Source organism: Wolffia australiana, chromosome 16 (assembly GCF_029677425.1).
Source record: "Wolffia australiana isolate 7733 chromosome 16, ASM2967742v1".
In the NCBI taxonomy this organism is placed as follows: domain Eukaryota; kingdom Viridiplantae; phylum Streptophyta; class Magnoliopsida; order Alismatales; family Araceae; genus Wolffia; species Wolffia australiana.
This window is the reverse complement of record NC_135850.1, coordinates 10,774,596-10,799,705: the sequence shown is the minus strand read 5'-3', so window position 1 is coordinate 10,799,705 and position 25,110 is coordinate 10,774,596. Positions and strand designations below refer to the sequence as shown.

Here is a 25,110-nt window from a genome sequence, read left to right as displayed (position 1 = left end):
TGTGCACATGGCACCTTGTGTCTCGTGACATGTTGGTCGTGCTGCCCTTGTTGACCAGTCAAAGGTGGAAACAATTATAAAACAGTAACTTTTTAAAATTCTGATCTCTACCTCACATTTATTGTAAAAATAGCTCTTTTTTATTTGGGGGACATCATCGCTGTGGTTAAAGTAATAAGAAAATTAAACGCTAGTCATTAATGCTATTATGACATTGCTAATTGTGATGTCATAAATTATAATGGTTGGCTAATGCCAATCATTAGCGAGAGTTAATGATTTGCAGATGTCAATCATTACTTTGAATGATCTATGGTTGAATTTTGACAAATCGAATGACAACATTTGGCGCGATGGTAATAAGGCCCCTTAATAATTCATATAAAATTAAATAGAAATCCAAAAATATATAAATAAAAAATATTTCAACTTAGAAAAAATATATATTCATGGATATAATGCCCACATATTCAGCACAAATCATATACCGACCCAAAAAATGGTTTTCATTCAGAATATAACATCAGAAAAATCCCAAAGATACTCAAAAACTCACAAATTTTGAAAAATGCTCTAAAAATGGATTTTATCATTTTAGTCTTGATAAACAATTTAGTGTGAATAAACATGTAAATATTGTCATATTAAAATTTTAATAAGGTATGTTATCAAGCATGAATAAACTTCAAAGATTGGACAAGCAAATTTGGATTTACAAATTCAATCAATATGATTTCATTTGTAGAAATTGATTCAAATGTTATTCGAATTGAGTGATCTCTCTCCCATGCTAGCTCACTCTCTATCTCATTTGTTCTCTCTCTCATGCTCACACACTCTCTCACTATCTCATTTCTTTCTCTCTCTGTTTTGTTCTCTCTCCCTCTTCCCCCCTTTCTCTCTCTTATTCTCTATATTTATCACTCTATCTCTCATCAGGAACAGTCATCTTCTCCTGGGCTCCATCTTCTAAACCAAATCTTACATTCTCTAATGGAAAATACCTCTCTCTAACCTCGAATTGTGTACAAGTCAAAGAGGGCATGTGACTTGAGAATGGGCCACATCATTAAAAATGTGAAGATTATTCCTGTATGATGGGACTCCATCACTAGCATTCCCGAGGTTTAAGGCTCATTGCATGCTTCACTCTTCCTGGAAACTGTTATTTTTGGGGTTCCCATGATAAGAACATAAATGATTACTCTCTATGTCTCTTTATATTTTATTTCAATGGTTACCCATCTCACTAGGCATTCAATCTACAACAATCTAATTATGTGAATCCACTAAATCATATTGAAAATGAGTTGTCTCTCTAACCCTCACTCTCTCACTCACACACTTTCAATCTCTAGCTATATATTTATCTATCTATTTATCTATGTATCTTAACTAACTCTCTCTTTATCAATCTATATATATGTCCCTCTCCTTGACAGAATGTAGAGTGTTGATTGAGTAAGTGAGGACTGCAAGCAAAAAAGGAACCTCCATGAGATGAAACAAATCCAAGGCCTCTAGGTCTCCACCTGAGCTTTGGGAGCAAGAGGGAGAGTGATGTAGGAATAATAAGAGCAAAAATGAGAAACTTTTGTTCCATCGGTGAAATGCCCTAATTTGTACATAGTTATTGGATCCTCTACCTGTTAGAATGATCTGGACTTCAGTGTACATGGGGTACAGCGGAAAAAACTCATACAGGAACATATGGACAATTGTATGAGCTTGTGGGTAGACTGTAAATAGTAAAGAAAAATGTCTTCTCTCCAACACTCCTACAACTAGAGACAACTAACATGAGGATGTAAATATTAATGTAAGTTTTCATGTGAAATCTGTGGATGTAGATGTAAATATTTATGTTTCTTGGTGCTTTTGTTTTAACTGATGTAAGAAAGAGAAAGATCACAGGAGACAGTTTTGGTGTGGATGTCAAGATTTATATTTCTCACAGTTATTGCTCAAACCAATGGAGAGAGAGAGAGAGAGAGAAATAAACAAAGAGATATTACTCTTTTTTTAACACGATATTAGTAGATTGTATGACCTAAGGGAGAGGAGTCCTTGAAAATTGGTAGTTATAGAGGGAAAGAAAAAGACAGGGCTTCAGATAGTAACTTTGAGAATTTCTCAAAGTAACTTCATACATGATTCATCTTAGTTCAAAAGTGTGTTGCATATCATCAGATGATAAAACACAAAACTGGGCCCAGGCCTTCATAGCAGTAATTGACAATTCCATCGAGCAATGATACCCCCCAAAAGAAGAAAACTGAGATAGAGACCAAGAGGCAGAAATGAATAAAAAGACAGAGAATGATAAAGAGAAAGAGAGAGGAAGAGAAAAACAGAGAATGAGAGAAAGAGAGAGGATGTGAAAGAGAGAGAGAGAGAGAGAGAGAGAGAGAGTGGAAGAGAGAGAGAATGAGAAGGAGAGATAGTGGAAGAGAGAGAGAATGAGAAGGAGAGAAAGTAGAAGATAGAGAGAATGAGAAAGATAGACAGAGATAAAGAAAGATAGACAGAGAATAAGAAAGATAAAGAGAGAATCAGAAAGATAGATAGAGAGAATGAGAAAGAAAAACAAAGATAGAGAGAATGAGATAGACAGATATAGATAGTGTCAAAGATAAAGAAAGATAGAGAGTGGATGAGAATGAAAAAGAGAAAGAGAGAGAAAAATAATGAGAAAGAGAAAGAGAATGAGAGAGAGAATGAGAGAGAGATAGAATGAGAGAGAGAGAGAGAGAGAGAAAGAGAAAGAGAGAGAATGAGAAAGATAAGAAATATAGAGAGAGAATGAGAATGAGAAGAGAAAGAGAGAGAGTGTGTGAGAAACAGAGAGAATGAGAAAGAGAAGAGAAAGAGAGAGAGTGAGAAACAGAGAGAATGAGAAAGAGAAGAGAAAGAGTAGAAGAGAGAGAATGAGAAAGATGGAGAGTAGAAGAGAGAGAGAATGAGAAAGATGGAGAGTGGAAGAGAGAGAGAGAGAGAGAGAGAGAGAGAATGAGAAAGATGGAGAGTGGAAGAGAGAGAGAGAATGAGAAAGATGGAGAGTAGAAGAGAGGGAAAATGAGAAAGATGGAGAGTAGAAGAGAGAAAAAAGGAGAAAGAGACAGAGTAGAAGAGAGAGAGAGAATGAGAGAGACTAGAAGAGAGAGAATGAGAAAGACTAAAAGAGAGAGAGAATGAGAAAGAGAGAGAGCGAGAGAGACTAGAAGAGAGAGAATAAGAAAGATAGAGTGTGAGAGAGAGAGAGAGACTAGAAGAGAGAGAATGAGAAAGACTAGAAGAAAGAGAGAATGAGAGAGAGAGAGAGAGAGTGGAAGAGAAAACAGAGAGAGAGAGAGAGAGAGAATGAGAATGAGAAAGGGAGAGAGAGTATGTGTCAAAGAGAAGAGGGAGGGGGCAAAAGCGAGAGAAAGGGAGAGAAGATAGAGAGAGGGGGCAAGAGCGAGAGAGGGAGAGAAGAGAGAGAAAGAGTCACGGAGAGAGAGAGAAACACAGACACAGACAGAATGACTACCCTGTTCGGTCCGATGAGGGAAAAACCCACAAACCATCCCTACCATCTCCATCATCGGGCCTGCCGTCTGAGCCCTTTCTATCTTCACCTTGCAAACCACCATAACTTTCCATCCACTGAAGAATCTCGCCTTCTTCTCCCCAGTTTAGCCTCTCCTGCTCACCACCCATTCCCTGTGCAACTCTCTCCGACATCACCAAAGAAGATCCAACGCAAGACTGAATCTTTGACCCCTTCAACGTCTGGACACCGCCAGTCGAAAGAGAAGAGGGAGAAGAAGAAGAAGAAGAAGGGATGGCAAAAGGACTGAGGAGAGATAGATTCGAAGAAGACGACGAGAAGGGTACTGCCGGAAGGCCTGTGAATTCCTGCACCATGGCACGAAAATTAGAAGTGTCCGTCGCCATCACTGTCGTCAACTCTCGGCGACTCTTCCTTGGCCGCTTCATTGAAGCGCGAGAAGCGCCGTTCAGAGGAGAATGGCGCCGAGGCAGAGAACGAGGTTGAGCGATGGCGTTGGGATGGACTGAAGAAGAGGGAAGAGAAGGGTCGAGAGAAGAGAGAGAAGGGTTGAAAGAGGACTGCATGCTGCTGCTGCTGCCGGAGTCCATTGGAGACTGCCGAACTGGTCTAGAGAGAGAAAGAGATCAACGGGTGGGGAGTTTTCTGTGAAGGGTTGTGTGAAGTGTTCGTTATGAAGGGGCTAGAGAGAGAGAGAGAGAGAGAGAGAGAGAGAGGGTTGTAGGGTTGTTCCGTCTTTCTAAACTTGGAAGGTATTTTAGAAGCTGGAAGGAGAATAGAAGAGGAGAGGAGAAAAGAGAGGAGGTGCCGGAAAGGGAAGGCCAGAGGGTAGGAAAAGCTGGTACACGGATGGATGGGTTGAGAGCAAGAAAAAGAAGGCCTGGTTGCTGTCTGGATTAAATTGTAAAAGTTGAGCGCCGACTGGGAGTTTAGATTGGGAGAGATAAGCAGAGACGGAGAGAGAGAGGGAGAGATAGGTGAAGAAAGAGAGGTCTAGAAAGGTATATATGAAGATAAAGAGAGAGAGAGAGAGAGAGAGAGAGAGAGCTGAAGAAATAGATAAAGAGAGAGAGAGAGTTGAAGAAAGAGATAAAGAGAGAGAGAGAGAGTTGAAGAAAGAGATAAAGGGAGAGAGAGAGTTGAAGAAACCGATAAAGAGATAAAGAGAGAGAGATAGGTAGAGAAATATATTTACAGGGAGCAACAGGTAGATAAATAGAGAGAAATATATGTGGAGAAAGTGAGAGAGAGAGATAGAGAAATATATTTACAGATAGAGCAACATGTAGATAAATAGAGAGAGAGAGAGAGAGAAATGTAGATAAAGAGACAGATAGAGAGAGAGAGAGAGGGAGAGATTCAGCCCATGCTCCTCACATCATTCCATGCAGATACGACGAGAAAATGAAAAAACCTTTCAGAACATGGGCCATAAAAGTGGATAGGCTATATTTAAGTTCCTAGGGTAGCCTTCCCATCAATGATAGAATCCAATCGAAACTAGAAAAGAAGATAGAGAGAGAGAGAGAGACTGACTAGGTCGACAAAAGATAAGAACTATCACGGAAAAACTACAATAAATTGGTAATGATATGGACAGATAGGGATATCTAGAAGCAGTAATAAAGATGTAGGAATACATGTAGATATAGAGTTTACCAGGTGTATGGGTGTCAATCATTTCTGGATAGTAACCCTATCTGGAAGAGAAAGGGTAGCTACGTGACCGTTTTCACTCTAAGGAGAAGTGGCTGAACTCCTAAGCTTCATGACTAGCCTGACGAATGGCCAGTAGATCCCTTTTCCATCAATGGTAATTGGCTTTCGAAGCTTCCCATGAAGGATCTGATAACTTTGAGCTTTAAAATTCGGAGACAATCTTCCCATTGGAAGATATGGATAGATTGTAAGATAGATAGAAAAGGAGAATGTAGAGGTGATAAAAAAAGTAGATACGTATAAGATAGATTCCTGGCTAGAGAGATAAATATATGGTCAAATCAAAGCGTGCATTAAAGATGGATGTGTATACCAGATAGATTCGATGCATGTATCGGTAGATTGATTGATCACCAGGCAGTTTGGTAGACTGGTAGGTAGGTGGATAGATAGGTTGAGGTAGATAGAGTTACTAGCAAACATAAAGATACATGTTTATAAGTAAGAAGATTAATACACAGAACTAAAGATATGTGATACTTCTAGTATACAAGTAGACCTCTTTTTGTAGTCTTACAGAGCATCATAAGATGGTGACTTCAACTCAACTGCCGTCGATTTATGCAACTATTTAATATCATTTAGCAGATATTATATAGTCCACATATTGTTATTTTTTCTGTTTACTGATGGTATATTGGTGCCATGATTCAAGAGTATATAATTAAGGGTAATGTAAAAGATATTAGGTTGGATTCGTATATAGAGTTTATAGTTCTTTTGCGTTGATTGATGGTAAACATCTGTAATAAGAAAGATGCATATAATCAGGTAATAACTGGGTTGATTTTCTGGAATGATAGACTGACAGGTGGGTCTTTCAACTACCAGCAGCTGAATAGTCCAGATATTAAATTGTACTGGTGGGTCTTTAAATAGTCCATATATTGTTCTTTTTTCTGTTTACTGATGGTATATTGCTGCCATGATTCAAGAGTATATAATAAAGGGTAATGTAAAAGATATTAGGTTGGATTCGTATCTAGAGTTTATAGTTCTTTTGCGTTGATTGATGGTAAACATCTGTAATAAGAAAGATGCATATAATCAAGTAATAACTGGGTTGATTTTCTGGAATGATAGACTGACAGGTGGGTCTTTCAACTCCCAGCAGCTGGCATAACCATGAGGGCTGTTCTGTAGAGAACGATTAAAGGGAGCGACAATATTGAGAAGGATAGGGGAAGACTATAATAGATATAAAATTTGATTATTAGTTATAATTACTCTCTTTTTATTGCTCCTATATTTCTGTCATAAGAAAAAAACTAGAGATTGGAAGTTCGTCGTTATGTGGCGAACAAGCGATCTACTTACAAAGTCGTTCATTCTTTCATTATCTAATTATGACTCTGATTATAATATTTAGAAGCTAACGAATGGGAAGAAGAAACTGATGACACAAATATATAGGAGAAATACACAAGTGAAAATGGTGAAAAAACGAAACGAAAAACATTAAAAAAAACTCTCTTTGATACATGATCTGTTTATGAATCTGATTATAACAAATGCGAAGAAGAAGTTCACGACACATGTATTTATCGGAGAAATACACGCTTGCAAACGGTCAAAAAACGAAATGAGAAACACGAGGAAAAAAAACTCTTTTTTGAACATCATCTATTTATGAATCTGATTATAATGTTTAGAGGCTAACAAATGGGAATAAGAAACTGATGACACACGAGTATAAAGGAGAAATACACGCTTGCAAATGCTCAAAAAACGAAATGAAAAACAAGAGAAAAAAACTCTCTTTTATGCACGATAATTTCCCACTGTGAAGAAACTCACGACACGTATTTATCGGAGAAATACACGCTCGCAAACGGTTAAAAAACGAAATGAGAAACACGAGAAGAAAAACTCTTTCTTAAACATTATCCATGTATGAATCTGATTATAATGTTTAGTGGCTAACAAATGGGAATAAGAAACTGATGACACACGAGTATAAAGGTGAAATACACGATAGCGAACGCTCAAAAAACAAAATGAAAAAGAAGAGAAAAAAACCCCTCTTTTATTTACGTTAATTTCCCACTGTGAAGAAAATAAACTCGACGGATATGTTCTTCTGGTCCAAAACACACGCCTTTGTCTTGTTCGTCCGTTCGCGAACATACTTCACCTGGCATTTTCCTGTTCGTCTCCGTTCACGAACGTTAGCATTATAATTAAATAATGCGATTTAATTTTTTGGAAAGATCAGGGGATTGACACGAGGCCTTCTCACCGGCGAGCAGCTGGCAGAAACCGTGAAGGGTGTTCTAGAGATGGAGCTAATGTAACGAAGAGCGCAGTAGAGAGAGAAAGGAGAACAGGGAGGATGTGGGCGAAGTGGAGAAGGCTAGAGAGAGAAGGGTGGAGATGGGCTGGGAGGAGGTATTCGAAGTGGGGAGATCCCGGTGAGACTGAATTTGAGGTGTTGAAAGGCCATCCAAAGGCGAAGGAAGACGCAGTGGCTGCGCGTCTGCGGCGACGTCAGATGATAGGGGACGACAAGGGAAAGAAGATGAAGGAGTTTCAGATTTATCGCTGGAATCCCAACTCCGATCGCAAGCCATTCCTTCAGTCTTTCTTCGTCGACCTCTCAGACTCGGGAACAATGGTATAAGACGTTCTCCGGCCTCTCTCTTTCTCTCTCTCTCTCTCTCTCTCTCTCTCTCTCTCTCTCTCTCTCTCTCTCTCTCTCTCTCTCTCTCTCTCTCTCTCTCTCTCTCTCTCTCTCTCTCTCTCTCTCTCTCTCTCTCTCTCTCTCTCTCTCTCTCTCTCTCTCTCTCTCTCTCTCTCTCTCTCTCGCGCGCTCTCTCGCTCTCTCGCGCTCTCTCTCTCTCTCTCTCTCTCTCTCTCTCTCTCTCTCCTATCATTTTATCTTTATCTATGCAGTTAATATATCTCTCTTCCTCTCTTTCCCTATCATTTTATCTTTATCTATGCAGTCGATATATCTCTCTTCCCCTATCTCACTATCATTTTGTCTTTATCTATGCAGTTAATATATATCTCTTCCTCTCTTTCTCTATCATTTTTTCTTTATCTATGCAGTTAATACATCTCTCCTCCCCTATTTCTATCATTTTATATTTATCTTTGCAGCTAATCTCGCCTTTTTCATCTTTATCTACAGCTGATCCGTCAATTCAATTAAGTGGATACATCAATATAAATGGATAAGTTAAAATAAGATAGGATACACGTATTATATCCTTTTTGCCCACGGGACGTCGCTTGGTTGGTTGGATAGAACACGTTTTATCTGTGTTTTTATGAGTTTTTTTAATTGCATCAACTTCTTCGGTAATGATATAAATCCAACTATCTTATCTAATGTTTTTTCACATCAATTTAATTATTAATGTTATCCATGCATAGCCACTTTTTATGGGCATCCATACAGATCATAAATAAGATATGCTTGCATATAGATACATGCTCTCTGATCTGTAACTACACCTGAGTGCATTTCTAAATGAATAGAAAGTGTGTATCATTAGCTTATTCTCAATATGGAATTTACGGTGTTTAAATCAAAATTTTAACTATCTTGATGTCCAAATGTGAACATATTTCTACTCTTGGTTAAGGTTTTGGACGTGCTGCAGAAGATTAAGGGAGAGCAAGACTCAAGTTTGAGCTATAGAAGATCATGCAGGGAGGGCATATGTGGATCATGTGCCATGAACATAGATGGGCTGAACAATCTGGCCTGTTTAAAGCCTATCAACACCAACCTATCCCAACCCTGCACCATCACCCCTCTTCCTCACTTCTTTGTCATCAAGGACCTCGTCGTCGACCTCTCCAACTTCTACCAACAGTACAAGTATGTCTCTAATTTCCCATTCCCACATATCATGAGAGAAATGAAGGTTTCATCGAGTCAACTGTTAACATTCAACCATCATGTCAACGTTGTCGACTGTTGTTGATGTTGACCAATTTTGGATGGCTGGCTGGCTGAGGGATACGTCATTGACCCTTGGTGACTTTGATGGATTTGGATGTATGGTTAATTGTGACACCATCAGTCATGTTGATGTTGATGGTAATGATGTTGACCCATGTTGACATTGATGAATGATAGATAGATGGTTGGTGGTGACATCTGTGAGGGTTGATGTGGCAACTCTAATGGTCAAGAAGCTTCCGGAATTATCTAGATACTTCTAGAACGTTATAGAAGCGTGTATCTTCAAGATTATTCTTGAAGCTAATGGCTTTCTATAAGAAGCTTGTGGGTCTTTCTAGATGTTCTAGAAAGGTGTAGAAATCTTCTCAGAGAGGGGGGGTCTCTAGGAGTTTCCAGGGAGCTTCATAAAAGGATGTGCTCACCTCATCCTTATGAGAATCCGTGGGAGCATCTTTTGGGAATTTAATCCTTGGAGGGTTTAATCTAAGCTAATTGGGAAGTTGGAGAAAATCTGGGGATGACATAGCATCTTTGAAAGAGGCTTTTGTGCGGAGATGACACTTCGTGTGGAGCTTCTTGTTGGTTAAGTCCCTTTCGTGAACTTGTTCTCCTTTTGTTGTCGATGTTTTGGACCTCTATGAACATTAATTGGACCTCTATTATGAACATTGAGCATCCCATCCAAGATAGTTGGTTTTCTCCATCATTGTGGATTTTGTTTACTCTCATTCTTATACTCTTCGTGATTTTTTAGCGTAGTCAGATAAATATTTTAGGCTCCATTAATTTAAGACCCTCAACAATATCATCGACCATCATTGATGTTGGAAAACTTCAGATGGATGGTGGACAGCAACATCATCGATCCTCGCTGGATGTTGACAAATTTGGGACAGATGGCAGACGGGGATGTCATCGACCATCATTGATGTTGAAGAATTTTGGATGAGTGTTTGACAAGATTATGATCACAAGTCATCGACATGCATCCCCAGGATGAGAAGACGATGATGTGACAAAATCATTGTCATCTCTCATCCATAAGTCAATCAAAACTGGAGAAGATAATGACCTCTTGAGTGACGTACAACAATCCCACCAATGATGAGTTTTGGATGACAGTGATGGGTGGGTCAAATTCTGCCTTATCAGGTCCATAGAGCCATGGCTGAAGAGGAAGAAGGATGCGGAGGAGAATGAAAGGGAGTACAGGCAGTCGCCAAAGGAGAGGAAGAAGCTGGATGGACTGTACGAGTGCATACTTTGTGCTTGCTGCAGCGGTGCCTGTCCCGAGTACTGGTGGAATCCTGAGTCTTTCCTTGGCCCTGCCTCCTTGATTCAAGCTTATAGATGGATCTCTGACAGGTTTCAATTTCTCCTGTTTCTGCCTGCCTTCCATAAATTAGGGTTCAGCACCCGTCAACCTTAACGTCATCCAGCTTCGTTGACGTTGAAGTTGACTCATTTGGGGAGATGGATGGAGTCATCATCTGTAGGTTGTCTCCAGGAGGATGACAATGACTAAATATCCCTCTGCACTCAGTGTGACGAGTGAGGTTGACATATGTCTCATTGACGTTGACTAGACAATATGTGACATTGGCAGCTACCATCAATGGCAACTGCCTAAAGTGCCCACCTCCTTATTAGGGATGGGCACGTCCAGATGACGATGATGTATGATGTCAATTTGATGATGATATCAACATTGACATTAAAGTCAACGTCAATGTCAAAGTCATCAGTGAAATTGAAGTCTCTGACTACGTTTTAATTATCTTGAAGTCTATGACAAGTGAGGTTGACATATGTCTCATTGACGTTGACTAGACAATATGTGACATTTGCAGCTACCGTCAGTGGCAACCGCCCAAAGTGCCCACCTCCTTACTAGGGATGGGCACGTCCAGATGACGATGATGTATGATGTCAATTTGATGATGATATCAACATTGACATCAAAGTCAACGTCAATGTCAAAGTCAGCAATGACATTGAAGTCTATGAATAAGTTGACAATTGTCTTGAAGTATATGACAAAAGAGGTTGACATGTCTCATTGATGTTGACTAGACACTATGTGACATTGGCAGCTACCGTCAATGGCAACCGCCAAAAATGCCCACCTCCTTACTAGGGATCGTCACGTCCAGATGACGATGACGTATGATGTCAGTTTGACGATGATATCAGCATTGGCCTAAAAGTCAACATCGATGTCAAAAGTCAACAGTGGCATTGAAGTTTAGTCCATAGAATGTTTAGTCAACATCCTGCCCAGACTTGCCAAAGGCCCAAAACTTTCCTTTCCCAACTCTGGTGCCTAAATTTTTGTACAACACCGATGATGAAGCCTTCATCATCAAGCATTATTTTTTCATCAACGGCTATTTAATCATGGTAGAAAAGGGTTAGAATAAGAAGTAATGCCGATAATGGGATGTGTAGTCGGGACGAGTATGCGGCGGAGAGGTTGCAGGCAATGACGGAGGACAGAGACAAGTTACACGGGTGCCGACGAGTAGGCAACTGCACAGCCAACTGTCCTAAGAGTCTTGACCCAGAGAGGGCCATCGAAATCATGAAACAGGAGCATCTCTATCCGTCCATCATCCGGCCCTTGCACACTCAGTTGGCTGTGTGACCATTGGATCTTTTACTTCAAAGACATGTAATGCTCTATCTTAACTTTGCATACTTAAGCATAGTTTTGTACCAAAATATCATGGGGAAACATGATTATCACATGTGTGCTACTTATTTTGACTTGTATGCATGTAATGCAGGGTGGAAACATCAGTATTTATCATGGAAAGCTAATTTACCTCCTCAAAAAACTGCTGATTTCCAAAATTCTAGAAGTTTGCAAGATCTTTTTTCATTGACATGCTTCAACTGTATCAATGTTCTTATTCTCTCTCTGCCCAATGGAGGTCGACCAGGTGACTCAGCTGATAGCCCACAAACACAAATTGTCACAATTTTTCATAGTGATAACTGGGGTTGGCCAACCCATGTCTACTCCTAGCCATCATTTCCATGGCTTTTATCCCATTTATTTGAATACATCCATATTAAATGGTTGAAGTTCAATTGCTAGTCAGAGGACAAAGCTCGGAAATGAAGAGGGAAAAAAGGATATTTGTGAACAAAAACAATCAGACGTGCAGTATGATTATATATAGAAAAAAGATGATGAGGAGCTGTATGAGAGTGATGACCTTTTTTTGACAAGGCTATCCACCTAAAGTAGAGTCACATAGGAAGGTGCTAGGTACTATCATCCTTATATCCCACTTATATGTGCTCTAAATGACAAAAATATTAAATGATATTATAAACTAAGAGGAGTTCATAGAACGGTTCAATATTTTTTTTGTTCAGATCTCCTTGAGCGGTTACTTACTATTTAATATACACGAAGTACATGCTAAATTCTTCAAACTGCCGTAAACACCAAGAAGAGAACAAAGAAACATAACTTCTTTCCTTAAAAACCATTATCTTAAATAGAAAATAAGAGTGAATTGGAGGATCTGAGTCTTTTTGTCTCAAAAATGCAATCAAGGCACACCATTTATTCAATATCAGTGGGATGTAAGCTGGGGTAAACATATTTGGTCATAATAAATAAAAACCATTTTTGTGACCTCAATAGCTATAGTTAGACCTAAACTCAGGTCAGTCATCACTTACTGGAGGAAAAACTAAATACCAAGTCCATGGCTGATGGTCGATATATCTTTTTCAGAAGCATTCAATTCCTGTGGCAAAGAACACTTGATTATTATCTTTTTAAGATCAGTTCCCTCAAAACAAAAAATAAGGAGCAAATCAAGTATAGTTTAGATCGTTAATTGATAGTATCAGCAACAGCTATCTCTGCAAATTGGGATGAACATGCACAGAAATTCAAATTGCAAAATAATAATTAAAAATAGATTTTTTTTCTCACCCTTCCCAGAGTGGAAAACCAAAAAACCTAAATATTAGGGATTTGGCATATGATTAAAGAGAGAAAATGACAGTAAAATTGAGAGCCACTTGGATACTAGAGTAAAATCTACTCTATGGTGATTTGATTAGGTTAGAGAGAGAGCTTTACCTCATCATAAACCGCCAGGTTAGAGAGAGAGAGAGAGGCTTCATTCTCCCCCACCTGAGAAATCTAAAAATCTCCATGAGACACTTAACAGTAAATTGAGAACCACCTTAACCTCATCCTTAACAACCTAAGAAACCTAAAAGCTATCAAGAGGCACTTGGACTAAGTTAGAGAGAGAAATTAAGAGAGAGAAAGAGAAAGAGAAAGAGAGAGAGAGAGAGAGAGAGAGAGAGAGAGAGAAATTCTCACCCACCTGAGAAACCTAAGAGCCTCCTCATCCACCAGACCAAAACCCCAGAAGACTCTACAAGGAGCTTTGACCAGGCTAGAGAGAGAAAGAGAGAGGGGGGACAGAGAGAGAGAATAAATACCCGCTCACGCCGGCATCTGGGAGAGGATCAAGGTGAAGACGGAGACGGCGTCCTGGAGATGGCGGCTTCGGAGGTCCTCCGGAGTCGGCGCCCCGACCACCGTCTCGAAGCAGCTCATCTGCGCAGCTGGTGTCGCGCCCTCCGCCGGAACAGACACGAGCAACCCGCAAAGCTCCTCTCCCATCTTTGAATATACAGCCCTGCAGAATCACTCCCTCTTAATTGAATTAATATTGCTAACTTGAATTAATATTGGTAAATTGAATTAATATTGCTAACTTGAATCAATATCGGTAAATTGAATTAATATTGGTAAATTGAATTAATATTGGTAAATTGAAAAGAAGACGGAGAAGGGTGAATTAATTACCGCGCTTGCACCGAGATTTTGCTCCCCCAGACCGCCTGTGATTCTTTCAAACGATTGAAGAAGTTTCTGCACGTGCGGTCTTTCTCCTCCAGCCCAGCATCCTGTTATAGATGACGATGAGTTATACAACGAGATTGAAACCGTGGATACTGAATTCGACTGAATTATATTATACATTCTTCTTTTTTCCCGGAATATTTTGTTTTATCGATTTATTTCATTTCGTGTCCAGCTCTATATGATTAGTGATATGAAAAAGGCACGTCAAGAAATCGAAAATAAGAATATTGAAATCAGTTTGGTAATAAAAAATAGAAGCTTTTCGCACGCTAAATTACATTATGCAGGCCAAAAATAACACTTTCCCCTGGATTAATTTAATTTAATCTTCCTATTTTGATTGTAATTAAATTCCGTTTATTTCCTCTAAATTGTTCTGCTCTCTCAACAAGCTGAAAATGATACTTAATGTTATCCACAAGTTATCCACAGGTTTATCATACTTAATGTTTCCCTATTATTCCGCGGATGGGTTCAAACTTTGCTTTTTATTTCATTCCATTTTATTTTCGTTCTAAATAAAATTTATGGGCAGGGGTTCAATCTTACCGGTTCATCCATGATGTTCTCTTGCAAAAGAGTTTTGATAGAGTAATAATCAATATAAACGCCAGCTCCTATGTCCCAGTCAGGTATTTCTGCCTTATGATCCTCCATCACGCCTGCTAGCCTCCAAATTTCGCCGTGCTGGGCTGGAAAAGGAGAAAAATAATTGTTGTATACGTTAATCGCATACTAGATGAAATCTTTATTTTCTGAATTAAGAGACAAAATGTGATTTTGAGATGTCTGGTAATGAGAACGAAAGACATAAGAGCCACATTCATGTTAAGAATGATCCATACAAATACGAAGAAAAAACACAGGCAAATTGGCAAGATTTCCTAATTTTTCATTTCCCAACACGGAAAAATTATTACACGAAAATCTTTATCAGAAAATTTTCAGGCGTTTACATAGATCAGTCAAAACGCTTCTTAAAATGTAGAACGTATCCCATATTTTATTCCAATGTCAACGGCCAGAAACCCTAAACCTTAAACTTGGATGAAATATATTATACTATCTCAAATATCTAAAAACATCAACATTGTTTTTTCCAGAAAAATTAAGTTTTTACGGGTAAAAAACCATCAAGATGGGATTACGTGTCACCGATAAATTGAGATACGAAAGTTCAAGTTATAACCAAGAATTTAGGAAAAAATACAAAACCAAGCACAACAAGAAACCATGGGTATTTCTGTTAACCAGAAAGAAAATGAGACCAAAATGAACACCACATAAAATAACGAACCATAGGGAAAATGGTGATTACAAATTAGTGTATAACCTATTATTCATCATTACCAAGGAAGGAAACCTCAGAAGTCTATAGAGATAGATAAACGATAACTTCTCCAAGTTGTAGAGCCAATACTTACCAGAGAGAAATAAGGAATGTGCCACTGATGTCATAAATATTGTGTGGGCTTTGTGCCACTTGTGACAGCCAAGAAAATGGTCAAGGGCCGCAGGCATATCGCGATGGTATTCATAATATATTGCCTACGTCAAATGAAGCGATTCCATGAATATAAAACTTGTACATCTTCAGTCCCATGTCAGAACAATAATAATTTAAAACAGCGTATCTTAACCAAAAGAACTCTTATTGTCACAAAGATGAGAAATCAAACGCATCACAAATGCAATGATGAGCCATGATCTAGTTAACCAAGAAACTGATATGCAAAATAACTGTCATGCGGAAAAAAGGATTACACCTGACACCGATCAGAACTGACCAAAATTAAAAGGTGTAATTTATTAATGAAATAAAGATAGAAGTGTACTATATTTAAGAAAACTAATTAATTTTTCGAATATATTAGCAAAATTAGTTATGAAATTCAAACTAGTGATGAAATGAAATAACATATAATTGGTACTAATATTAAATTGATATTACATCAATATATAATTAAATACAAAAATTAGCAAACAATTATCAAATATGAATTCATTGATACAACAAATACTTTCGGCAATCTGGAGAAATCTCTTGCTATTTGTTGTATCTCCTTTAAGGTAATGTAAACGGTTCACGTTGTATTTCCTTTAATGCTCCTAAGTGAGTGGACCACGTTTATAAGAGGTCCACGAGACATGTTTTAAGCTACTCATTCCCCCGTGGGATAAGTCACTTAAGGTGAGTAGAGCCCACTCAATCTTTGTACTGACCAGTATTTAAAACTGTTCGGACAGAACATGGATTATCTCTTTTGGCTTATTCGAAACCCTAGCTGACACAGTGCTATTTCATTCTGTCAGCACAAAAGAAGAGCAGACCACTTTGTTAACCAAATTCTAAGGAATAAATGAAACTAAATTAAAACAATTTTAACTAGACAGAAGTCTTCTTGCACGTAATTTCTTGGAGTTAGTCCCACGATGTTTATTCAGCCAATTGCGGACCTAGTTTAAGGACAAAGAAGTCTTCTGGTTTCATTTGGAAAGGAATAAGAACAAAAAAATGAAGAAGTGTTAAATTAGTCATACATGAAATTTGCCAATTTCATCAAGCTAACAAAGTCGTGAGACAAAAGCACATAATAATTTGATTTGTGTTCAAAGTAGAGCAGATGATTTCGTGGAGGTAAGACGGATACAGAAAAATGTAAATGGAAGGGAGTCGCACGCTCTTCTTCAAAAATGAGGAAAAACGCCATAAATTTCAAGTCTTACCAAAGCCTCATCCATCCAAGCAGATGGAACGCCGAGATCCGCAATGAATTGTTTCTGTACAGCCTGCTTATTCCACGTTTCACAGTATCTAAACAATATTTCCTTAATCAGATAAGCTTGGACGTGAGGAAGATCCTCACTGTGAGGCATGTGAAGAACGACATATATTGCCCAGTGGCAAAGTCCGAGAGATAGCAACTGCGAAGCAAAACTCACGTCAAGCAAATGAAGGTCATTTGAGGTGAAGGTCCCTACAGCTTTCAATACGCCCTTGTAATGCCAAATCATATGATAGTCCAATGGATCAGGAGTCGAAGAAAAGGCACTAAACATAGCTTTCAGATCGCTGAAAACCCCCTCGTCGGTGGCATGAAGAAGCATTAAATAGTAAGTGATGTCAAAACGATCACCAGCATTCCAAATCATGTAATCATCGACTAGCCTTTCATCGATGTACATCGGTACAGGAAAAGGAGCCTTTCCTTCATTAACAAGCTGCTCATAACTGTGAATAATGAAGGATAGAGGAGCATCCGGTGGCAAATGGTACCACATGATCAACCCAAGATACCTCTTCCAGTCAATTTTCGAATCACAAAAGGCAGTTTGAACGTTACCAGATAGCAATTCATACAATTTTAATCTTTCCTTTTCGAGAAAATTGAAGTCAAGGCCATTTGTTCTCCAAATATCCAGTTGTCTGGCAAGATCAGACCGGTTAATCATAGACCCACCAGCCTGGCTAAGTAGAATAGCTAATCTCACATCACCAGATGAAGCTGCCAGTTCTACAGCCTCATCTAACTGCCTTCCAGTCAATAATATCCGCAAATGAGTTAAAACGTCTGAACCACTCAAAGAGCTGACTTCTTCCTGTACATGATGACGAACACTCTCCTGCAACCAGTTGCTGAAATCAGCTCTTCTAATCAAGTGGGCTGCCACTTGATCCACATCAGATGTATCTCTCTTGTCAAGAGCCATGTCATCATCATCAGTGACAACTGCCCTCTCCGAAAACAAGACCCTTATCAACTCCCAAACCACTACCTGATGCATTACTATGATTCGGGAAGAAACTGATAAACTGGGTACTTCAAGTTGAGCCTCTAGAATCTCAACAAAGGCCCGACAGATTTCCGGAAGACCAAATCGGTCAGCTATTAATCTCCGGATCCGAAACTGGGATGATCCAGACAGGACATGTTGGAGAGCATGATCCAAAGAAAAGTGCAGATTAAGCGGTTTGACAAAGCAAAAGTCGACCAGTTCCTCCTTCAACTTACCTTTTTCGTCCCTTGCAACCCCATCAAATGCAACTTTCTCAACACGAATGACTGATGACAACCCACTCGAAGATTTACCAACAGGGGTTCCACAGTGGACAAGAACACCGTTCGGGCCCCAACCAACACGAAACGATCTTCCCATAAGCAACGCAGCGTCAACAATGTTAGATCCGTAGCTACCCTTAACTGGAGTTTCTTCCTTTGCATCCAATTTAAACCCTTCCACCTTGGTCATTTTTGTGAAAAATCCCTTTTTCTGCCGACCCATGAGTATATTTCCATGAATATGGGGCTCAGAATCCAATAATGCGACAGGCAATTTCTTCATGGGACTCACCTTGCTGCTCAATTTCAGTGCAGAGCTCTGCGGGCTCGGCCTGGTAAGAGAAGTTCTTGATTTAGAACCAGGCGAATCGGCACAAAGATATTTCTGCACATGAGAAGTAGCCACTTCCATGTCTTCATGTTCATCCTCCCCTGAAAACATCAACATGCGCATCTCTTGCATCTTGACAGGATCAAGCCCTAAATGAGCGGGGAGCGAATGGGAGAGACTAGCCACAACAGGAGGACTCACCGAAGCATCCATGGGAACGCCCTCCTCTTCATCATGATCATGAGCAACAACAGCATCAGCATCATCATCATCATCAATATCATCATCGAATAATCCGAATCGGCTGAAGTGAGGCACTAGAAACGTCCATTTGGAGTTGATCGGGTCGAATGAAACGAACTGAGCTCCCTGCTTCTCGCACACGCGCTTCAATTTCCGCACCAGGAAGTCCACATCGGCCCCGCCGGAGTCGACGATCAAAGAAACTTCCGCAGATTTGTTCAATCCCTGCCCGATCGGCGGCTTCCTATCCTCATCTTCGTAAACCGCCACCGACTGCCGCTCAAACTTCACAATCTCCTCCAAATCGATCCGCCGAACGTCAGTCAATCCAGAGAACTTCACCTCGCCGTGACCTAATCTCCCGACGACGAACTCCGGCACTCTGCCGCTGAATCCTTCATCGGAGGACTCGCCGGCAGCGATCTCGCCAACGGATGGACGAACATAGTAATCTGGAGACCGAAGAATCGGCAAGAACTCCGGCAAAACCCTAACCTCCTCGCAAGATCGAAACATCGCCGAGTAGGCGAGTACTTCCCGAATCAAACAAAACATCAAAACAGAAACAAGCACCGATCAATCGATTGATCGATGCGGAAGAACAGGAATCGATTACTCACCGGGAACGAGTTGTTCTCACACAGTCCAGCTCCATCGGTTCTAGCAAGACTACAGTCGTCGCGACGAACTCGGGTATTTATAGGGTGGGGTGGGGGCGTTATTAGGCCTGTTTTTCTTATTGGGCTTTTTTAAAAGAGTTGAGCGGTTGGTCCAACAACAGGATAATACAGAGAAGTGTTTTGGGGGGGTATGAGAGCAATTTTAAAAGATACGAGGGTTTGGGGTGGTCATTTCTTGCCGACGAGAGTGAAGATTCTCTTGCAGTATGGGCTCGTTCTGAGGACCCCTTCGTGGGCCCGGATTGCCTCCACCAGCGCGCTCCGACTTGAGCCCTGAGACCGGCGGAGGAGAGAGAGATACAACATTAGAAAAAAAAAAGAAGAGAGAGAGATAGACATAAGTAGCGAGAGAGAGAGACCGCATGTGAGAGAAAGAGGGGATAGAGGATAAGAGAATGTAGAGAGAGAGATGGAGAGAGGGGAAAGAGAGAGGGATATAGGAAATTAGAAAATGTAGAGAGAGATAGACATAGGTAGAGAAGAACTAAATGTGAGAGAAAGAGGATAGAGAGATGGAGAGAGGGGAGAATGTAGAGAGAGATGGAGAAACGGAGAGAGGATAGAGAGAGAGGGATATAGAAAATTAGAAAATGTGGAGAGAGATAGACATATGTAGAGAGAGACCACGTGTGAGAGAAAGAATGGATAGAGAAGTGGAGAGAGGGGAGAAGGTAGAGAGAGATGGAGAGAGGGAATAGAGAGAGAGGGATGTATAAAACTAGAAAATGTAGAGAGAGATGGAGAAACGGAGAGAGGATAGAGAGAGAGGGATATAGAAAATTAGAAAATGTGGAGAGAGATAGACATATGTAGAGAGAGACCACGTGTGAGAGAAAGAATGGATAGAGAAGTGGAGAGAGGGGAGAAGGTAGAGAGAGATGGAGAGAGGGAATAGAGAGAGAGGGATGTATAAAACTAGAAAATGTAGAGAGAGATAGACATAAGTAGAGAAAGAGAGCACATGCGAGAGAAAGAGGGAATAGAGATGGAGAGAGGGGAAATGTAGAGAGAGAAAGAGAGAGAGATGGAGAAAATAAGAAAATAATCTTAGAGAGAGAAAGACAGACATAGACCTTTAGAGAGACAGACAGACATAGACTTTAGAGAGAGAGTGGGATAGACAAACTTTTTGAGAGACCGAAAGAGATAGACACAGACATTTGGAGAGTAAGAGATAGACATAGACTCATAGAGAATTAGAGATAGACATAGACTCGTAGAGAATTAGAGATAGACATAGACTCATGGAGAGTTAGAGATAGACATAGACTCATAGAGAGTTAGAGAGAGAGAGACTTTTAGAGAGAGAGAGTTAGAGAGAGAGAGAGACTTTTAGAGAGAGAGTTAGCGAGAGAGACTTTTAGAGAGAGAGACTTTTAGAGAGAGAGTTAGCGAGAGAGACTTTTAGAGAGAGAGACTTTTTGAGAGAGAGTTAGAGAGAGAGAAACTTTTAGAGTGAGAGTTAGCGAGAGAGACTTTTAGACAGAGACTTTTAGAGAGAGAATTAGAGAGAGAGACTTTTAGAGTGATAGTTAGTGAGAGAGACTTTTAGAGAGAGACTTTTAGAGAGAGTTAGAGAGAGTTAGAGAGAGAGACTTTTAGAGAGAGAGACTTATAGAGAGAGACTTTTAGAGAGAGAGTTAGAGAGAGAGAGAGAGATTTTTAGAGAGAGTCAGAGAGAGACCTTTAGAGAGTTAGAGAGAGTTAGAGAGAGAGAGAGAGACTTTTAGAGGGAGAGTTAGAGAGAGACTTTTAGAGAGAGTTAGAGAGAGACTTTTAGAGAGAGTTAGAGAGAGACTTTTAGAGAGAGAGTTAGAGAGAGAGACTTTAAGAGAGAGAGTTAGAGAGAGAGACTTTTAAAGAGAGAGAGAGACTTTTAGAGAGAGAGACTTTTAGTGAGAGACTTTTAGAGAGAGACTTTTAGAGAGAGAGTTAGAGAGAGAGACTTTTAGTGAGAGACTTTTAGAGAGAGAGTTAGAGAGAGAGACTTTTAGTGAGAGACTATTAGAGAGAAACTTTTAGAGAGAGAGACTTTTAGAGAGAGAGACTTTTAGAGAGAAAGTCAGAGAGAGAGTTAGAGCGAGAGACTTTTAGAGAGAGAGAGAGAGAGAGACGTTTAGAGAGAGAGAGACTTTTAGAGAGAAAGTCAGAGAGAGAGTTAGAGCGAGAGACTTTTAGAGAGAGAGAGACGTTTAGAGAGAGAGAGACTTTTAGAGAGAAAGTCAGAGAGAGAGTTAGAGCGAGAGACTTTTAGAGAGAGAGAGACGTTTAGAGAGAGAGAGACTTTTAGAGAGAAAGTCAGAGAGAGAGTTAGAGCGAGAGACTTTTAGAGAGAGAGAGAGACTTTTAGAGAGAGAGAGAGAGTTAGAGAAGAAGAAGAAGAAGAAGAAGAAGAAGAAGAAGAAGAAGAAGAAGAAGAAGAAGAAGAAGAAGAAGAAGAAGAAGAAGAAGAAGAAGAAGAAAGGTGTAACCTTGGAGGTGAGGAGGGCGGACTGGATGACGTAGTTGGCGTAGGGGTCCTGCAGCAGCTGGTCGAAGCACGGCACGGCCAGCAGCTCCGCCACGATCCCCCGCCGCGCCCCCTCCTCGAACACGCTCAGGCACTTCTCCACCACGTTGCTGCTGAACTTCTGCCTCGCCAGCTCCGCGTACCTCCCCGAGAACCTCCCCTTCAGGCCCTCCGTCGCCCCCTCCTCCCTCATCTCCAGCACGAACTGCACCGCGTAATTCCTGCCCATTTTCCCCATTTTTCTATTTTTCATTTTCGTTTTCTTTAATTTTTATTATTTTTATTTTTATTTGGGGAAGAAGAGGACTGACTGACCCGTAGGCGTCTTGGGCCAGGGCGAGGCCGTGGGCGGCGACCTCGCCCAGCAGCCTGGCTTGGTGCGCGCCGCTCGAGTGGGCGATGCATCGCTGGAGAACGCAGCAGCCGTGCCGGTGCGTCGCGATTTCCACGCAGTGCCGCGCCGCGGCTTCGAATATGAACTGCCAGCGAGGAGGGGGAATTGGCGTTGGTTTTGTGTTTATGAAAAATGTTGAGTGTTGGTGGGGTCAGAAGATTTTATGATTTATGAGTCTGGGAAGGAGAGTTTTAGGAAATTGATGGATGGATGGATGGATGGGTTGATCGTGGGTTGATCACGGGTGGATCATGGGTGGATAGATGAAGCACGGATGGATCATGGTGGATAGATGAATCATGGATGGATGGGTTGATCATGGGTCGAAAGATGAATCATGGATGGATGGGTTGAACATGGTTTGATCATGGTTTGATCATGGGTTGATCATGGGTAGATCATGGGTAGATAGATGAATCATGGATGGATGGGTTGAACATGGTTTGATCATGGTTTGATCATGGTTTGATCATGGGTCGATCATGGGTCGATCATGGGTCGATCATGGGTAGATAGATGAATCATGGATGGATGGGTTGATCATGGGTGGATAGATGAATCATGGATGAATCACGGATGGATGGGTTGATCACGGGTGGCTCGATGAATCATAGATGAATCACGGATGGATGGGTTGATCATGGGTTGATCACAGGTCGATGGATGGATCATGAATCATGTATGGATCATGGATGGAAGATGGATGATGGCCCATGGATCATGGATGGATGATGGCTCATGGATCATGGGTACATCATGGATTGATGGATCATGGATGGATGATGGCTCATGGATGGATGGTTGAGTCATAGATGGATCATGGATCATGGATGGATGGATGAATCACAGATGGATCATGGATCATGGATGTATGAATGATCATAGAGGGGTCGTGGATGGATGGATGAACCATAGATGAATCATGGAACATGGATCGTGGATAGATGTATCACGGATGGATGGATGGATGGATGGATGGGTAGATATATTCCTAATCCAGATAATAGAATTCACACCTTACTGTCTTCGGGAGAGAAATGCTGCAGACAACGCTGAATAACGTGGTTGCCGTTCGGATCCTTAATCAGGCTGAGAAAACCGGGCTGCAGAGCTGAGATAACAAGAGCAATCTGCCTTCTGACCTTAAGCGACTCTATCAGCTTCTGCACTGCTCTCGTTCTGAAATATACTCGTATTTTTCAAATCCCAGGATAAAATAATCATGAAAGTTAAAATCAATCAATCAAAAGTAGATAGATGAAGGTAGAAGCAGCAAATACCCGTGCATATTAAGAGAAATTCGGACAAGCTCAGTAGGATTCTTGGTGAGAACGATGACGATCTCCAGCCGTTGATCCTCTGTACATACTTCTAACACCTTCTGCACAAGATAATTCCCAAAAGGGTTCACCATTAGCTCCGGAACATGATCTATGATCTCGTTGAATATCATCTCTCTCTCCTGCCTCGTCCCCTCATCGAACTTATGCTGCAAGAACCGGCATCCTTGCTGATCCCTCGCCACAAGATTAATAAAACCGCGAATCTCCGCCAGAGATTGGAATCTTTGCACGGTAAATGGAAGATTAAATATCCCATCCTTCGATGCTGTCTTCCTTTGCCCACCGTATAATCCATACCCAGTTCTTCCCGCGGTGTAAAGCTTACCCTGGAGTATAAAACTATCCTCAACGGAGATCCCATCCATGGATGGTGGGTTTGCAGCGGAGGAGAGAGACATCAGATTGCGGCCATTGGACCTGAACGATCGACCAGGGTGATCGTAATCGTCGAAAGACCATGTTCTTGAATCCTCGATCGGATCGTTCTTGGCGAGAAACAGCGGGCGATGATCATTGAGGAAACTCCATGGTTCGGAGCACGGTCTAAGCCAACTGGGCATCGGATGGCGATACGTCTGTGAAGAGAATGAAGAAGACCTTTCGTGATCAGATAAAAACAATGGCGTATGCATCAATAGAGATCTTCTGCTGTCTGATAATCCATCGTTTCCGGATTGGCTCCAAATTCCAGAAGTATTGGGCGGGCTGACATCGATCTCCTTGTCGATGTACAAGGATCTGAACTGCGCAAACAAGTCAGCCTCCTCTCTCTGCTGAAATGGACAGTAGTAGTTCAATACAGACTCCTCGGAAACCGAAGAAACCGAGCCAGATTCCTCCATAAACAACGGAAATCGGTTCGTTTTTCTGCCATCTCCTCCGTGGAACCGCGCACCGATTTCATCAAATTTCTGCATCCCAATATCAATAACAGCAAAGAAAACAGACCGCAACTGAAAATCTACTCGCCTCGAAAAACATGCAACGCATCAAGATCAACGGCATTCCCTTTCTGTACATATCGTACGTGGCCGAACGGCGATCGAAAGCTGGATCAGACGGCGGTTCATCGGAAAAAACTGGGAGAGAAGAAAGTGCAATCGATCGAGCTTGTAGAACACCGATCTTTGATTCAAAAACCTGAGAATCTGACGATTTTGAAGAATAATAATCGTTTAATGGAAGCTTTGTAGATGTTGATCGCGATCGAGAGAGCTTCTTCGTCAGCAAGCAACGGCCATGGCCGTCCACCTCTTCCTTCGTCTTCCTCGAATTAGAAGCCTTAATAGCAACAGTAGTCGAGTGAGATGATACGGTCACCGCCTTACGCTCACCTCCTCTCACCGCCTTTGTAGCCCGCTCCGAGCTTCGGGGGGCGGAGGCGGTGACCGGGATTTCGCTACTCCGCTCTGTAACGGACGAGTAATGTTACCGCTGTTGTTTTATGGTAATTTCCTT

The 25,110-nt window shown here is 40.9% G+C and overlaps 3 protein-coding genes across 6 annotated transcripts; 1 reads left to right on the top strand and 2 right to left on the bottom strand.

The window, feature by feature from the left end:
* Window positions 1–7,526: 7,526 nt before the first annotated feature.
* On the top strand, window positions 7,527–12,135 carry LOC144714037 (succinate dehydrogenase [ubiquinone] iron-sulfur subunit 3, mitochondrial-like). Its single transcript, XM_078588775.1, has 4 exons — window positions 7,527–7,883; window positions 8,860–9,098; window positions 10,338–10,550; window positions 11,634–12,135. The coding sequence occupies exons 1-4, from the start codon at window positions 7,602–7,604 to the stop codon at window positions 11,827–11,829; spliced, it is 930 nt and encodes a 309-aa protein (XP_078444901.1). The 5' UTR covers window positions 7,527–7,601; the 3' UTR covers window positions 11,830–12,135.
* Window positions 12,136–12,712: 577 nt separating this feature from the next.
* On the bottom strand, window positions 12,713–19,406 carry SAR3 (SUPPRESSOR OF AUXIN RESISTANCE 3). Of its 4 annotated transcripts, none has more exons than XM_078588004.1 (8): window positions 19,347–19,406; window positions 16,819–19,216; window positions 15,516–15,639; window positions 14,641–14,783; window positions 14,032–14,132; window positions 13,662–13,861; window positions 13,291–13,353; window positions 12,713–12,949 (listed from the first exon to the last, which is right to left on the bottom strand). In XM_078588004.1, exons 1-6 carry the CDS (start codon window positions 19,379–19,381, stop codon window positions 13,666–13,668), a joined length of 2,997 nt encoding a protein of 998 aa, XP_078444130.1. In that variant the 5' UTR covers window positions 19,382–19,406; the 3' UTR covers window positions 12,713–12,949; window positions 13,291–13,353; window positions 13,662–13,665. The 4 variants fall into 4 exon arrangements, with proteins under 4 accessions (XP_078444130.1, XP_078444131.1, XP_078444128.1 ...); XM_078588005.1 differs by having other exon boundaries at window positions 16,819–19,259; window positions 19,347–19,388; XM_078588002.1 differs by having other exon boundaries at window positions 16,819–19,385.
* Window positions 19,407–19,447: 41 nt separating this feature from the next.
* Window positions 19,448–24,892, bottom strand: LOC144713451 (putative pumilio homolog 8, chloroplastic). The gene is made up of 5 exons (XM_078588006.1): window positions 23,590–24,892; window positions 23,326–23,488; window positions 22,231–22,394; window positions 21,878–22,136; window positions 19,448–19,679 (listed from the first exon to the last, which is right to left on the bottom strand). Exons 1-5 carry the CDS (start codon window positions 24,567–24,569, stop codon window positions 19,575–19,577), a joined length of 1,671 nt encoding a protein of 556 aa, XP_078444132.1. The 5' UTR covers window positions 24,570–24,892; the 3' UTR covers window positions 19,448–19,574.
* Between the last annotated feature and the right edge of the window lie 218 nt (window positions 24,893–25,110).